This window comes from Crotalus tigris, unplaced genomic scaffold (assembly GCF_016545835.1).
Source record: "Crotalus tigris isolate CLP2741 ecotype Arizona unplaced genomic scaffold, ASM1654583v1 scf7180000018553.2237530, whole genome shotgun sequence".
Classification (NCBI taxonomy): domain Eukaryota; kingdom Metazoa; phylum Chordata; class Lepidosauria; order Squamata; family Viperidae; genus Crotalus; species Crotalus tigris.
Genome location: NW_024097074.1, coordinates 454,120 through 471,064, shown reverse-complemented (window position 1 = coordinate 471,064; position 16,945 = coordinate 454,120). Strand labels below are relative to the sequence as shown.

Below are 16,945 nucleotides of genomic sequence, written 5' to 3'. Positions count from 1 at the left end.
AGGTCCATTCCAATGACCAGGTGTCTTCCCATTTTTTTAGTCTCGCGCCTGCTGCTGGAGTTACCAAAACCACACTCTCTATCAGGACAATAGCCTGTGCTCCAACTGCCAAGGTAGCAGCTGTGGTTGCAGTGCTGTTGACAGGTTCCTCCTTTTTCTCCATTTTGGGTTCTTCTCTGAGTCTTTGTCTGCCCCTCTCAAGCTTTGGTTAGGCAACTGGAGCTCAGGACCCCGTGAAGTTAAAATAAAAGTGAGTCTTGGGTTAATGTCATGGTTCCAATAGATGAAACCATTTAAAAGAACTTCAATATTTTTCTTAAAGAACATTTTATTTAGAAAATAAGATATTGGCACATACAAAGGTGAACCCAAGACTAAAATCCGCTCCCTCAGGCTACAAAGTAACAAGCTGCAATTCCCACCCCAAATTGCTGTCATAAATCACATTCACCAATTATTTCAAAATGTGGGCTCTCCTCCCAGCTATTTAGCCTGCCAAAAGTCTTATCAGGACTGATCTTGATTCTCATACAGAAGTATTCTTATGGTTAACTGAGAAACTTAATATCCCCTCCCCCTCCTTCATCTAAAATCTCTAAACTAAAATGTAGCAATGAAGACAAAATGGAAAATGGCTTCAGTTCAGTTTGTCACAGTGTTGACATACAGTGAAACACTGGGTGGATTTGTCTCAGGGTTTTGGGGAGTTCCAGTTCTACTGTAACAGGGTTTATGATGAGTTTAATGGGAAATAGTCCCACTTATTTTGGGCCCAGTTTCTTTGATGGCTATAGGGACTGAAAGAATCGAGTGGACAGGTACACTCGGTCCCCTACTTGGAATGGCTTAGGTTGCATACTCTTTTTACTTGCCTCAGCTTTATACGCTGCTCTGGCTTCATCAAGTGTTTTCCTAACCACTGGCCAGGTATTTTGCAGCTGCTTGATGCATTCCTTAAGGAAGGGATGGCGGGTTCATTATTGGGTAATTCAGGCATGGGGTTGAATATCTATCCTGGTGGCTACATGGAAAGGGGTATACCCAGTGCTGGAGTGTACAGCATTGTTATATGCCACTTCAGCAAATGGTAACAGGTCAGTCCAATTGTCAATGATAGTTGATGAAGCACCGCAGATACTGCTCCAGAACCAAGTTTGTTCTGTTCTGCCATTAGTTTGAGGATAATGATTAGAGCTCAGGTCCTGGTCAGTACCCAAAAGATTCAAAAATGCCCTCCAGAACTGAAGAGGTGAATTGGATCCCTCTGTCTGAAATTATACATAGTGGGGCCCCATGTAGGCAGTAGAATTGGTGCAGGAAGAGTTTTGTTAGGACCTTCTGTTGGGATCTTCTGACAAGGGATGAAATGGGCCTGTTTGGAAAAGAGGTCAGTTACTATCCAAATAACTGTATCTCCTGTGCTTTCAGGCAACTCCACAATAAAATCCATAGAGATCTCTCTCCAGGGTATTGAAGGGCTTGCAAATGGTTGCAAAAGGGCCAGCTGACCACATAGCTCTCCATGTTCTTCTCAATGGAAGGCCACCAAAATTGTCTCTTTAGTAAGTGTAAGGTTTTCACAAAACCAAAGTGCCCTGCCACCTTCGAATTGTGACAAATTTGCATAGTTTTCAGTCTCTGGCTAGCAGGGACGTATAATTTTCCCCCTATCCACGCCAGTCCTTCCCTCATGGAACAAAGGTTTTTGTGAAAATAAAGAACCAGTCGTCTTTTTCTAGGGCTTGTTTAAACTCCAATGTGGTTGTGGTGTCTAGTGAGGGAGTTCTTTTTGCCTGTGCTCTTGTGGTTGCAGGTGCTGCTAACTGCAGTGCTGGGAGCATGGATTTAATCACTTTGATTTTAACACTATTGTATTGAGGCAATCTCAACAAGGCATTTGCCAGGAAGTTTTTTCCTCCAGGCAAATAGCAGAGGGTAAAATTGAAATGCTGGAAGTGTTGTGCCCACCTAGCCTGCTTAGAGGACAACTTCTTTGGGGTCTTCAGTGCTTCCAGGTTTTTGTGATCAGTCCAAACCTGGAAAGGGATTTTATTCCCTTCTAGGAAATGCCTTCATGTGAGGAGGGCCAATTTTATAGCATAAGCCTCCTTCTCCCATACTGCCTAGCATTGTTCTGTCTCAGTTTTTTCAAGATATAAGCGCAAGGCTGTACTCACCCCTCTTCATTCTCTTGGAGCAGAACTGCCCCCATGGCTACATCACTCGCATTGGCTTGAATGATAAAGGGTTTCTCTGGGGCTGGGTGTCTCAGTACTGGTTCCGCGGAAAAAAGTCTTTTTAGCTTTTTGAATGCAGTTTGACATTCCATGATACATTTTAGTGGCTGGCTACGTTTTGCCTTGTCCCCCGTTCCCTTCATTTTCAGCAAATTTGTGATAGGTGGGGCAATTTGTGAGAATGAGGGGATGAACTGTTTATAGAAATTGGCGAAGCCCAGGAAACTCTGCAGTTGTTTTCAGGTGCATGAAGGTTCCCATTCTAACATGGCATGCACTTTCTCTGGATCCATTTACACCCCCTTGTGTGGGATCCAGTAGCCTAGTCAATTTTTTCTTTGTGGCATTTGTACTTGCATGGCTGTGGGGAGTTTATTTAAAACCGCTCTGACCAATTTCCTGTGCTCAGCTTTAGTTTCGGTGTAAATTAAGTCCAACAAAACCCCTTTGTATAGGTGCTCATGAGCACCTCATTTATCAGCTGCATAAACACAGCAGGGCCCCTTGTAATCCAGAAGGGAGTACTTTAAATTGAAAACAGCCTAAGGGGCAATTAAAGGCTATTTTCCACTCGTCTCCCACTTTGATCCTAGACCGGTAATATGCCAGTCATAAGTCCAGTTTGGAAAACACTTTCCCCTTGGCCAGGTGGGCCATGTCCTGCATGAGGGGCAAGGGGTACACATTCTCCACGCACGTGGCATTAAGATCCTTATAGTCCACGCAGAGATGAAGAGACCCCTCCTTCTTTTCCTGAAACAATACTGGGGCTGCTACCTGGGATCTTGCTGGCTGTATGAAACCCCAGGCTGTTTTTGTCTATAAATTGCCGTAGCTCACCTAGTTCTCTAAGAATCATGGAGTGTATCTTGGGCTTTGGCAGCTTGGCCCAGGGGACAATTTCAATGGCACAGTCTGTGGGCCGGTGAGGGGGCTCATCTGAGCCCTTTTCGCTGAATACCTCTGCTAAATCATGGTATTCTCTCTTTCTCGATCTGGTTTCCCTTCTTTGCTCTTGTGGTTTACAGGCAGGGGCCTTGGCTCCTTTGGAAAGCTCAAAGAAAGATTTCTAGCAGAAACGTAACAGCCACTTGTCATCAGCTATTTTAAGTCCTATACAAGCATTCAGATTTTCTGCACAATAGTGTGCAAAATAATAATTCATTAAATATGGTTCAGTTTGTTGTGCACATTTAGAAGGAAAATGATATACTGAATAGTTTTAAGAATTAACTAAAATTTATCTATTTAAAAATGACAAATTACATCTGATACTCTAATAATTTTTCTTCCTTTCTATGTGAGAGCATGTTTGATATATGGTGGTCACGCAAACATTTGGCCTTCCAATTTTGCAAAGTGGTATTCTCCAAAAAGATCACACAACGTATTTTTAAAAAATATTTTAGTTAGTTCCAAACACTATATTTATTCTTAAATGTAAAGTTAGAAGTAGATTCTGACACCTTGTTACTAGGAATAAACTCAGTATAATGTTTCATTAATTTGTTCATTAGTTCATTGGTGTTTCAATGCTCTTCCTACTTTTTAAATAAGAACATATTGTCTTAAGATACTCCTATATATTTTACCTTTATGATAACTCTGTAAAGTAGATGAATCTGGGGTACATTACTGACACCTTTGAAGTTTCAATAGAATGTTACTGGCTAAATATAGTTTTGATTCTAGGTCTTTGTCCAACATTCAGATTGCTATACCACAATCAGTTTGAGGTTTGAGCCAGTCCAAATCCAGTTCAAATCATAAAGTGTGAATTGATGCTGACATGTGAAATTAGATTTTGAGAAGACAAATACAACTGCAAACATTGGGCATAAAATTTGATAGCAAACTGTAAAGCATGCCAACTTAAGAGAAAGTGGTATGTAGATTTTGAGTTAAAACAGAATAATAAATATTCCTGGGTTCAAAGCAAATCTCTGACACACAGCCCTGGAACATTTGTTTATTATAAGATAAACTTACATAATAGAAAAATGTAACATTCACTAGCATTCATATACAACTACATATAGACTATGTTCCATCAATTTAAAACGGTGCAGTTTTAAATTCCATTGCTTCAATAGGATGTGAAGCAGAATCCTCTGCTTGTTTACTCAGAAGTAAGTTCTGCTGTGCTATGTGAAAGATTGCAGTTTTAATCACAAGAGACATCAGCTGTTTTGTGACTATCATATTTAATATTCTGGCTTTTGGAAAACCTGATTCTAAACAATGATAATGAAAGGTAATGATTAAGCCCAGAATTACATCTCTAGCTTAACAGAGGAACCCATCTTGAGGCTACTTGATAGAGGAGTCCTAAAAAAGCTATAAGTCATGAAGGAATGAGCATGCATGCACCATGAAGAATTCAAATAAACTTGTTTTTCAATAATAATAATAATAATAATAATAATGATGATGATGATGATGATAATAAAGTTGTAAGGGAGCCTGGAGGTCATCGAGTCCAACTCCCTGCTCAGGCAGGAACCCTACACCATTTCAGACAAATGGCTGTCCAGTCTCTTCTTAAAAACTTCCAGTGTTGGAACATTCACCGCTTCTGGAGGCAGGTTATTCCACTGGTTAATTGTTCTAACTGTCAGGAAGTTTCTCCCTAGTTCTAGGATGCTTCTCTCCTTGATTAGTTTCCATCCGTTGCTTCTCGTCCTGCCTTCAGGTGCCTTGGAGAATAGCTTGACTCCCTCTTCTTTGTGGCAGCTCCTGAGATATTGGAACTGCTATCATGTTCCCCCTCGTCTTTCTCTTCGTTAAACTAGACATACCCAATTCCAGCAACCATTCCTTATGTTTTAGCCTCCAGTCCCCTAATCATCTTTGTTGCTCTTCTCTGTACTCTTTCTAGAGTCTCAGCATCTTTTTTACATCGTGGTGACCAAAACTGGATGCAGTATTCCAAGCGTGGCCTTACCAAGGCATTGTAAAGTGGTATTAATACTTCACGTGATCTTGATTCTATCCCTCTGATAATGCAACCCAGCACTGTGTTGGCTTTTTTGGCAGCTGCAGCACACTGCTGGCTCATATTCAAGTGATTGTCTACTAGGACTTCGAGATCCCTCTCGCAGTTCCTACTATTGAGCAAGGCACCCCCTATACTATACCTGTACATTTGGTTTTTCTTGCCTAAATGTAGAACCTTACTTTTTTCACCATTGAATTTCATTTTGTTTGATAGCACCTAGTGTTCAAGTCTGTCCAGGTCCTCTTGTATCTTAAGCCTGTCTTCTGGAGTGTTGGCTATTCCTGCCAGCTTGGTGTCATCCGCAAATTTGATGAGTTCCCCATCTATCCCCTCGTCCAAATCATTGATGAAGATGTTGAAGAGCACTGGGCCTAGAACAGAGCCCTGTGGCATCCCACTACACACTCCCCTCCATGTAGATGCAGTTCCATTGAGGACCACATGCTGAGTATGGCCGGTCAGCCAGCTACGAATCCATCTGGTGGTGATGCTGTCTAACCACCAGATCTTGGTATAATAATCTGAAGGCCTTTAAGTATTATGATCCTATATGTATTGTTCTCTTTTCTTCAATTATTTTTTCCCCTTCTGATTTTTTTCTTCACTCATCCCTTTCTCCTTCTCCACTGAACAAATACATTCCTTGTAAGGCATTGTAGCATTTCATCTTTATTCATCCCAAACTTTTTTTTTTGCATGTTTATGGCAGATAATTAAGATCGCATTCTTCAAGATCTCATCCTTGTCCTAATCTTTCATGCGGCATCTTTTCCCTCCACCTTTGATCCTGTGAAATCACTTTCTCTGATATTAACATCAGTGCTCATGCACTTACAATCAGGAATTTAGTATGTAATGAAATCTGCAGACTTCCAAGAATTTGGCGATTCCACATAGCACCAATGGGAACATCTACTGTTGAATTTTAGCAATAGGGTCTGCCCTGAGAGCCACTAGTCTCCTGAAAGGGAATCCTCAACAATGGCGAAAGAAATGGCTCCTCGCATCAGAACCATTAAAAGACACCAGTTGAAGCCCATGAGTCATAAAAGAGCCTAGGTTGCCTACCCTGGTCTAAGCCATGCTGAGCATGGAAAAATAGTTGGCTCTTTCAAGTCCCGTGACAAATTTAAAAAGACCACAATCCACAACCCGCCGGCAAGAGGCCGATCCCCTCCTCCTTTCTCTCCAGAAGAGCAGCAAAGTCGGGAAAAGCCGGGGGTAAGTCGGCGCCACGCTCCGTCAGATGTAACGAAACAGGTGCTGTACCTACCGCCACCGCTTCTGAACAGCTTTTGATCAGAGGCTTTCGCTCAGTCGGGGATCCTTCCCCCTCCCCACCCCCCACGTACGGGCAGGGAGGCGAGGGCAGGGCTGCTTTCTCGCGGCGGCGGTGGGAGAGGAGCGCTTTTTTAAAGCCATGTCTCTCTTGCATTGAAAGGCTGCCGCTCGCAAATCACACGGGCGACCCGCTCCCCAAGCAGCACAAGGGTCCGCTTGGCTTCAGATATTTTCGGCTCCAATCTCGTCATTTCCGCCGGTGGGAAAAGGTGGGGGCTGTGGAGGGGGAGGGGGGCAGACAACGTGCGACAAGCGTGCAGCTCCGGAGGGAAAGCTGGTGAGGGAACAGTTCGGTGCAAGGAGAAAAAGGCGCGAAGGGAGCCCGGCGCGAGCGGGGGGTGCGCCGCGGGGTGGCTAAGCCTCGCGAGCCTTCAGCTCCCACAGCAGCGGTCGGAGCAACGCCAGGACCCGTTTCCAGCATCCTGGCGCTGCAGGTCGTGGGTGGGGGCGCGGAAGGCTGTAGGCGGCAGAGCGTGAGCAGCCGCTTTCTCCGGCTCCCGCAGAAGCACCAACAGGAACGGAAAGCTCTAGAGGCACACACTCATCCACACGCGCTGCGCGCCCACGGAGGCAAGCAGAGAAGGGGAGCCTGGAGAAAAAGAAGAAGGCGGCTGTTTCGAGGCGCCTCTCACAAACGCGGCTTCGTCGTGTAAACGCCGGGAGCTGAATTCAACGCCCACCGCCCTTCGAGGCCACCCGGACTCTGCCTCGCTTCACTCGTCTTTTCCGTGGCTCCTGAGAAGAAGCGCTTCTCTTAAAGTCCCCCCCCCCATGGCGCTCATTATGGAACCTGTTAGTAAATGGACGCCGAATCAAGTGGTGGATTGGATGAAAGGTAAAGAGAGAGCCTGGACAGCGGGGTTTCGCCTGTTGCTGAGAGAGTGGCTTGTGGTTATTGTTTCCTGCTACTAGTTTTTGGCTTCTAATTATTATTTTTCCTCCCTATGCGTGTTACGTGTTTGGTATCATTCGGTCGTGAGAGAGTTGAACCCCGGATAACAAATGGGTTGCAGCAACTCCTCGCGGGCTTTCTCAGCATTAGATTATAGGCAGAAGGCAGAGCGGAGGCGAGCGCTCTGCTCTGGACGAAGTGCATTGCATTTGATTTTGCTTAGTTAGAGTCCCTCGGTTCCTTTGGGCGCCCCCGACAGATAGGCTTCGTCACTGTCGTCGCGGAAAGATGAACGGAGCCCTCCCGAGCTGCTTTCGCGCATTCAGATTGTTCTATTCAGAAGGAAGGGTGGTGGTCGCCAAGTTTTTATTTCATCCAAGGTTTAAGGTTTGTGCATTTTTTCTTATTTTACTCGAGGGGTCCCCCTCCCCAATTCTCTGCCGTTGGCGCGCCTTCTTAGGCAGTGATCCAGCAGTTAAATTGGCTGGATTATTAAAACTTTTCATGAAGGCATAATCGAATCCTGCAAAAGATCGTTCGGAAACAATGAGGTTGAAAAATGCATTGTTGCGTTCTAAAGACAGGGAAGAAATAATCGTGGGAATATTTGTAAAGGGTCTTACAATTGATGGGGCGATGTAAACCATTGGAGAACGGCCAATCCGTAAAGCCAGTAGGCAGAATCACATTGCAGAACGGTAAAACAATCCTTGGGGTGGGGTGGAGGAGGACGACTACAAGGGAGATAATAGAGACCAGGTGCCAGGACACAGCAGTGCCTCTTGAGGAGAGCGGCTGAAATGGCAGCATGTCATCATGTCACCCTGTTGGGGAACAGTGAATCCAGTGTCAGCATGAAGCTGAAACCACAACTGACATGGTTGTGACAACCTGAAAACAATGTTCTGGAATGTTGTGGGGACAGCATTGGATTGGAAGCTGAGTACCATCACAGATCTTGGAGGCAGGTGTTTAGTTGTTAACATAAAGGAGTGCTGTGGGGATTAATTTCTCTAGGCATGTTCCTATGAACTCATGGAATATTCTGCAATAAGTGACAATCTGTATGGCATCCATTAGAACTTTACATGAAATGATTTACTTTGCTACTGTTGAATATGCCACTTGTTTTCCTTTGAAGTGAATCATACTATTGATGCAGTTGTAGCTTGAGAAGCCAGGCTGTCATTTCACTCTACTTGTAAAGCAACAGCTGAGCAGCTACCATGCTCATTTTCAGCAACTGTCCTGTTTTAACTTTTATCCCAACTGACATTCCTCCACTTCTTCTATTGGCATACTCTTTCGTTCAACATCTGTATCAGTCAGCTTTATTTTGAATCTCTAAAAATTTTTTTTTCTGTTTTTGTTTTATTACATTTACCAGAAATCGTTCTGCCAATTGTGATCAGCGTGGCTTTTTAATAACTGAAGCATTGATCCCAGGCCATTGCAACCCTTATTAATGAGGATGGTAATTGCACAGATAATCAGCCCAAATATTTTGCCTTTTTTTCACATGAAATTAGGAAAGTGTGATTCCATCCCTTACCACTTCAATGAAAGAGCTGAAATGTATATTTGATTATAATGTGTAGATCCCATTGAATACCGCTAATTTGTATCTGGCTACTTTGTAACCTTAGTAGCAAATATTAAATTAGTGGCTCAAGGCACCAGGCTAGAAACTTGGAAACCATTGGGTTGTAGTCCTGCCTTAGTCATGAAGCCAGCTGGATGACTGGAAGAGTCACTTTTTGTCACCTCTAGGAAGAAGACAATGGCAAATCACTTCCAAACAAGAAAACTGTGTAGACTTGGCCTGATGGAAAGGCATAAACTCTCACATATAGAGACAAACATAAAGTGGGAAACTGTGGAAGTGACTAACAAATTAGTAGCTATCCAGAGTGATCAATTTGCTTTTTCAACTTTCTAATACTTGCTTTTGTGACCAGTGATTTCAGAATATCAATAGGATTTAATGCCTTTTGAAGTAGTTAAGCTTGCTTCAGCTAGCGGCTTTTAATGATGACCATTGTTTTAGAAATTAAATGACATAATTTGAATGATATTTTCTATGAAATATATATTTATATACACATACACACATATATATGATTGAAATCCTATAAGATTTGCTTATATTTTGCCTGTGCAAGATGCAATGAAGAAAGACAATTTATATTTTTGAATTGGATGTTAGGGTTAGCATAATTTTGGTAAGTGCCAAAATTATGCCTTTCATAATTATACCTAAAAAGATATGTGGTTGAATATAACAAGAGTTTAACTTTTTAAAACATTTTTTTCATTTCAGTTTTTAAAATGTTTCCATTTTTCATTTTAAAAACTGCTTTCATTTTTCAAATGTTTTCTAAAGATGTTAATATTTAATATTTATTATATTGTTTTATGTGTGATTAGTTAAGGTCAGTTCCATCCTATCTGTTTCATAACAAGGTGTTTCTGTTTTATAGTAAAGGAAAACATTGGAAACTAATGTTTGGTTATGAAATGAATTGCTGAATATTAAATTATACTTGCCAAGTAGATGTAAGGTATTGTGAGGCTTCACAAAATGCGAAAGCATTTGAGACTAGAATAAAATGAAAAATTTAAATCTAGAATAAAATAAAAAAATGATGGAAAGTGAGGAAGGCCACTTAGTATTTGATAGGTGCCTAAAATAGACGAGTTTGTGCCTCTAATGGATAAAAGCAACTTGCTCCCATATCATCTTCAAATATCAATCTTTAGGTTGTGCTAAAGAGAGGACATCTTTCAAAAGTTTGTATGTTTATGAGGAGCTGCTATAGCTGGCTTCAGATCTCACAATATTGTTAGCACTTTTAAAATGAAAGGAATTACCGGTACCCAGATTCTGTTTGCATAATTTACATAGTTGACAAACATGAACCGAAAAGATAATATTAGTTTCAATATTGAATTCACTTCCACAAATGAGCTTTCAATGGTAATAATGTCTTTAGAAATACTGTATAGTATATTGTTAATTTCATTGTCTTCACTAGATTTTATGCAAATGGTTTTATAAAGCATAGCTAAACCTTTTTATTTAGCTAAATAAGCATTGTGTCTGCAAATTGTTAGATATATGAAGGAAATGGTTACAGTTTTAATTAAGTACTTAGTTAAGCTAAATTTCTCTTGTATGAATCTGTAGAGAAAGAATAAATGAAATTAATGCCATGTTTCTTATGCATTTTCTTAATAGAATGCAACTCTTCTAATTTTTTAAGTCTCTGCTGTAAGCTTTACATTGTTTGACAGTAATAACAATGTTTTCTTTCTAGTAGCAATGTTCCCCTCCCATAGTAATACGATTATTTCTTCAAATAAATAAATAAAGCTTGCTGAATATATACATTTCAGCTCTTTCATTGAAGTGGTAAGGGATGGAATCATACTTTCCTAGTTTCATGTCAAAAAAAGGCAAAATATTTGGGCTGATTATCTATGCAATTACTAACCTCATTAATAAGGGTTGCAATGCTCTGGGATCGATGCTTCAGTCATTAAAAAGCTCTGCTGATCACAATTGGCGGAACAGTTTCAGATGAGTGGCACTGTAACTAAACTTTCCTTTCTGAAACATTTCAGTCAAGAGCATTTCCCTGACAGTAAATATTACTCTACAAACTATACTAGTTTCCATCTTTTAGTAAATTATTTGACTGAACTGACTATGCCTGCTATTTCAATTAGAAGACAGAACGAATGAGAGTGTTTCCATCCTGTAAACCTATTCATTAGAAATGTTATTGTTGGCTTTAAACCTAAGTCTGGATATACCATTAATATAAACAGTTATTCTGTCCTCATGCTATACAGCTTTACAATTTCCTGACTCTTCGGTTGTGTAATATTCATTAGGTTCAAATGGGTAATCTTAAACACTTTTTACATAAATAAATTAATTTGTTTTCAGAACATCAAAAACTTCATTACACAAAATGAAACAGCTTGGTTTCTTATAAAAACTGTGCAGAAAGAACATTTTAAAAACAGCTTAGTATGTAAAGTTATTTATATACTACTAAAACTCCCATGTTTGTTTGATAACCTTCAAGCTAACCCTAATACCACCATAGTTACTGGACCAAATGACATGGCTTCATGTATACATTAGTAGCATGAGAAACCCAAATAAAATTCTGAACCAAGATTTCGAATCGCTGCCTTCTGAAATTATCTCTCCAGAAAGGACCAGAGTTGTTGTAAAATTATACCTTGAGATAAAGTTAAAATTGAATGGCATAAAAATACTGTGGTTAATGGTACAGGAATTAATGGAGGAGGCCCTCTAAAATCAAATAAACTGAATCAGTTTAGTTCATAGTATATACCACAGGTCGGCAACCTGTGGCTCCGGAGCCGCATGAGGCTCTTTGAGCCTTCCCCTGTGGCTCCCAGCCTCCTCTGCCTTTGCAGAGAGAGAGAGACAGAGACAGAGAGAGGCAATTGCACTTCTCTCTCTCTCTCTCTCTCTCTCTCTCTCTCTCTCTCTCTCTCTCTCTCTGTGTGTGTAAAAGAGAGTGCACTCACAGTGTTCTCCGAGGAGCTGAAAAGCTTACTGGGCGGAGCTCCTCCCTTTGCTGCATCTCTGCAGGAAGCAGGAAGCAGGGAAGGGCAGGAGAGAGCTAGCTAGCCCAGCTAGGCTGACTCAGGAATTCTGGGAATTGAAGTCCATGAGTCATAAAAGAGACGAGGTTGCCTACCCCTGAGCTTGTTGGACAACAGCTTGAAGCTTGCCAGGTGAGCAGCAGATAGGAAGGGGGGAGAAAGAGAGAGAGAGAAAGAGAGAGGGAGAAAGAAAGAGCGTGGGAAGAGGAGTGGCAGACCAAGGGCAGATAGAGAGGGAGGGAGGGAGAGAGAGAGAGACAGAGAGAGAGAGACCCCTTTGACATCTAAAATGAAGATAACACTGCGTATATCCTTTTTTTACCTGTGTGTGTATGTGTATGTGTGTATATACATACATATATATATATACACACACACACAAACACACACACACACAAACACACACACACACACACACACAAACACACACACACCTATAATAAAGGTAAAAAAGGATATATGCAGTGTTATCTTCATTTTAGATATCAAAAGGGTTTTGCGGCTCCCAGTGTTTTGTTTTTGGTGGGAAACGGGTCCAAGTGGCTCTTTAAGTGTTTTGGGTTGCCTTCCCCTGGTGTATACCAAGAATAATCAGGTTTATCATTCAACAAACTAATTTGAAGATTCATTCAAGTACATCTCGATAATTTTTCATATCAAAAAAATCCTAGAACACATCTAAATACAGATTAATGGTTTTGAGGATAGGTTTACCTATCCAATGTATTCAATGCTTTCTGTACTTTAAGGATTGGTAAATATTAGTACAGATGTATATCTAACCTCAGAGATCTGAATAAGCTTTATCTAGATAAATAGGAAAACATTTCAGTTGTTTCACATCAAATAAGAGTGAATCCTTTTTTTTCTTGTAAATTTCCTTGTAAATCATCTAGTACTAGTAAAGCCCTGATTTTTTTTACAGTCCTATATTAGTTCCTGCTCCCTGAAATCTTCAGAAAAGTTTTTTTTTGCATTGCAAGCTCCTATTAACTGTTGATTACATCTTATATACAAGGTATATAACTGCATTTTTTAGTGTATATATGAGTTTAACCTCCAGCATATTCACTAAACAGACTAGTCACTAGCCTTTTATATCCAATTTGGTTTTCATTAGCCACCATGACTCAGATTTGTACCAGGAAAGAAGATTAATTATTATGTGACATGGAGGGTGCAGAAAGGAAGTACAGTCACCAAAATTGGTATCCCAAACAGTCTAATTATGAAAATGTCAATAGTATTGAGCAGTATTGCATTAATCGAATACCAGTTAAATATACTGTATATCTTAATATCCTGATCTTTTGTTCTTCGGTACTGAATTCACGAAAAATATGTATGCTATAATTGTCATTCATATTTCACATGAAGTAATTAGAAAATTTAGATTAGTAGCTAAAGTTATGTTTTGAAATTCATAAAAGCAGATTTTAGGTTTACATTTTATTAGAACTGCAAATAAGTTTTTAATGTTACAAAGACTTCTGAAATGTGTCAGTAAGTGAAATACAGGTAATCCCCAAGTTATGAGTGTTCACTTAACACTTATTCGAAGTTATATGATAAGCGCCCCCTAATGTTTACGAGCAAGTCCTAAAATTATGAATGTTGCAGCACACAGCAATTGTTCGCCCTTACGAACGACTGCATAGGCTCTGCAACATTCATTCTATTCCCCCCTGCTCCCCACAACAGCTTTCCCCTCCCATCCTGCCATGCCGGACTCACTTACCTTGCAAAGATCTGTTTCCTCTCTGCCATGGTTTCTTTGCCTTTGAGGGAGAGGAGAGTCAATAGAAGTTGCTGATGCCATAATATCAAGCACCCCATTTGCACACAGATGGAGTCTCCCCAAGGTCTTTGTTCGGATAAGAAGTGTTTGAGTGCCTATGGAATGCTTGGAAAGCAGCAAATTGCTGTGTTTCCAGGCACCCCATAGGCAATGCTTTTTGCCTGGATGGAGACCTTGGGGAGATTGGAAGCTCCATCTGTGAGCAAATGGGGCGCATGGAAATCAGTGAATTGCTCCATTTTCAAGCACCCCATTTGCATGCAGACAGAACTTCCTGACTCCCCAAGGTCTCCGTCTGAATGAAAAAGTGTCGCAGCAGGAAGGGAGGGAGAAACACGAGGTCTCTTAGTGGATTCAGGGAGGCCTTGGGTGCCTGTTCCATCACTAGGCCCCTCATGGCCTTCCCCATCCTGAGATACCTCATGTATACTTAACGAATCGCACATTCGCCCATGCATTTGATTAGCTAATGCATGAGCAAAAGCAGAGAGTGATCTTGTTCAAGGTACAAGATTCACCCCTACGAGTATTTGAGTTACGAGTGGAATGGGCAGGCTCCATTGCATTCGTAACTCGAGGACTACCTGTAATACTAAGACATGATCTTTAGAGCCAAAATAAATTTTGTCTAATATAAACATTGAAATTGATTTGTGAACCACATTTTGTACTACCTATGGTTTCCTTTATACTAATTGTGGTTTGCCATTATGTCTGGATTTGTATAATTGAGAGACTTTGAAGGAGCTCAAAAGGCTAAAATATACTGAGGCAAGAGTGAATTTTCAATCATTAGCTGATCACTAAACAGATGGCAAATGGATGCAGAGAACCAGTTCTAAATTGCAGTTTGTCTTTACAGGTTCCTAAATAATTTTGTATTGAAATTTGTTTTCCAATTTCCTGAAAGTTTTCTTTCCAGGAAAATGAGTTTTTTTTTAAAATTTTAAATTTAAATTTAAAATTAAGAGATTTACTGGATTTTATTTTGATAGTGCTTTCCAACTTAATTTCAAAGCAGTGGAGGGAACCAATCATTTTTTTATTGTTACTGTACATATTTTTCTGTCATGTTCTCTGTTTTAATTTAGGTTGAAGCATTTCTGTTGGAATTCAAGAAATGTCCAATTTGATTCTGCTACAATTCAGTTCTTAAATAAATTTAAATAAAGTTTCTTTTTTCTTGCAATTAAATTCTGGAATTATTTTCCTACTGCACCTTTTGATTGCATAATAATTTATTTCATCTTCTTAAAAGTAATTATATTTTCTACACAAACTTAAGATTATCTTCTCCCATGTTTCTACCTGTCCAGTTTAGTCCAGCAGGTTGGGCATGCTACAGGTCCTTGTAAGTCCGAGGAATTTTGGCTGAAGGGTATTTGGAGGCATGCCTTCTCTGCCATAGACCCCGCCCTCTGCAACATTCTCTTTCCAGAGATTAGAATTGGCATAAACTTGTTGGCCTTTCATAAGACCTTGAAGACATGATTATGTGTCCAGGCCTGAGGCCCCAAGTGGGTTAAAGGCCCCATTTTCTGGTTATATTGAGAGTTATAATTTTTCTTGGCTACTATATATTATTTTTCTTCTGTTCAGTTGTGTCTGGTTTTCAGAGATTGCATGGAGTAGTCCCTGAAGTTTTCTTGGCAAGGTTTTTCAGAAATGATGTGCCATTAACTCCTTCCTAGGGCTGAGAGCAAGTGACTGACCCAAGGTCACACAGCTGGCTTTCTGGCTAAGATCTTTGTCTGTCTGTCTGTCTGTCTCTCTCTCTGCCTTATCTCTCTCCCTCTCTTCTGTATCTCTGTTATCGCTACAGGTAGTCTTCGACATACAATCATTTATTTAGTGACTGTTCAAAGTTACAATGGCAGTGAAAAAAGTGACTTATGACTATTTTTCACACTTACAACCATTGCAGTATCCCCATGGTCATGTGATTAAAATTTAGATGCTTAGCAACTGGCATGTATTTTTTAAGTCATGTGATTACCATTTGAAGCCTTCTCAGCCAGCTTCCGACAAGCAAAGTCAATGAGGGAAGCCAGATTTGCTTAATGACCACATGATTCATTTAACAGCTGCAGTGATTTGCTTAATAACCATATCAAAAAGGTGTTAAATGTGGCAAAATTCACTTAACAACAGCCTTGCTTAGCAATGGAAATTTTGGCCTAAATTGTGGCCATACTTTGAGGACTACCTGTATCTTTATTATTATCTCTGTCTCTATTCTTTCTTTCCCTCTATATTGTGTTTGTACTTGCCTTTAACTAATTTTATTATTGTTCATAGAAAGATGGAGTAGTTGCACCAAATCTATCAGAAAGAATGAACTTGGCATTATTGTAGTGCAGACCTGTCATTTTATGGCCCCCAGGCCACATCTGACTGTTTGGCTGTCCCTGTCCAGCCTGCATGGCTTTTATTTTGAAGGTGACTTTTTCTTTTTAATTTATGTATGTGTGTCTGAGCATGCCTACACATCTTCACAGCCCAATTTTTCTACCCTCCACAACAGTCTCAGTTCCTCATGGGGCCCCTTGGGAAAATTAATTGTCCACCCTTGCTGTTGAGAGTAGCTGAATAAAAGTAAAGGGTGATGATTATGATGTCTTACAAAAGCAAAAGGCAGGAGAAAAATTTACTGCTGCTGAAATATAATTATCCCAACATTTATTGAAAAGCAAACTCTGCCTAATGTGATCTTTGTAGAAAATTTCTGATTTGTCTTGATGAAAAATTTCTCCCTCAGAATCTTTGTCATGATATTAATAGAAAGCCTTAATTGAGGAACTAAAACTAGAGTAAGCATTTGCAAATAACTTGGTATTTATCCTAGAGGAACCTTTAGAAATGATTCCTAAATTATTGGAAAAGAGAACAGTTTGGAGAGATAGCAGGACTGAAGATAAACAGAGAAAAAACCAAAGTGATAGTTAAAATCTTACAGATAAATAAAAAAACAGATGTCAGAAAAAATAGAATTACAAATAGTTAAAAAAGTTAAATACTTGGGAATATATTTG

The 16,945-nt window shown here is 40.2% G+C and overlaps 1 protein-coding gene across 5 annotated transcripts in view; it reads left to right on the top strand.

The window, feature by feature from the left end:
• The first annotated feature begins 6,845 nt into the window (after positions 1-6,845).
• Positions 6,846-16,945, top strand: part of CNKSR2 (connector enhancer of kinase suppressor of Ras 2) — a 200,986-nt gene continuing 190,886 nt past the window's right edge. For 4 of the 5 annotated variants that reach the window (XM_039354439.1, XM_039354440.1, XM_039354444.1 and 1 more), the window contains exon 1: positions 7,348-7,411. In XM_039354439.1, the coding sequence (XP_039210373.1) occupies positions 7,348-7,411 (64 nt within the window). Of the gene's footprint in view, positions 7,412-16,945 lie in introns of all 5 variants that reach the window. The other variant, XM_039354441.1, reaches the window with a different exon arrangement.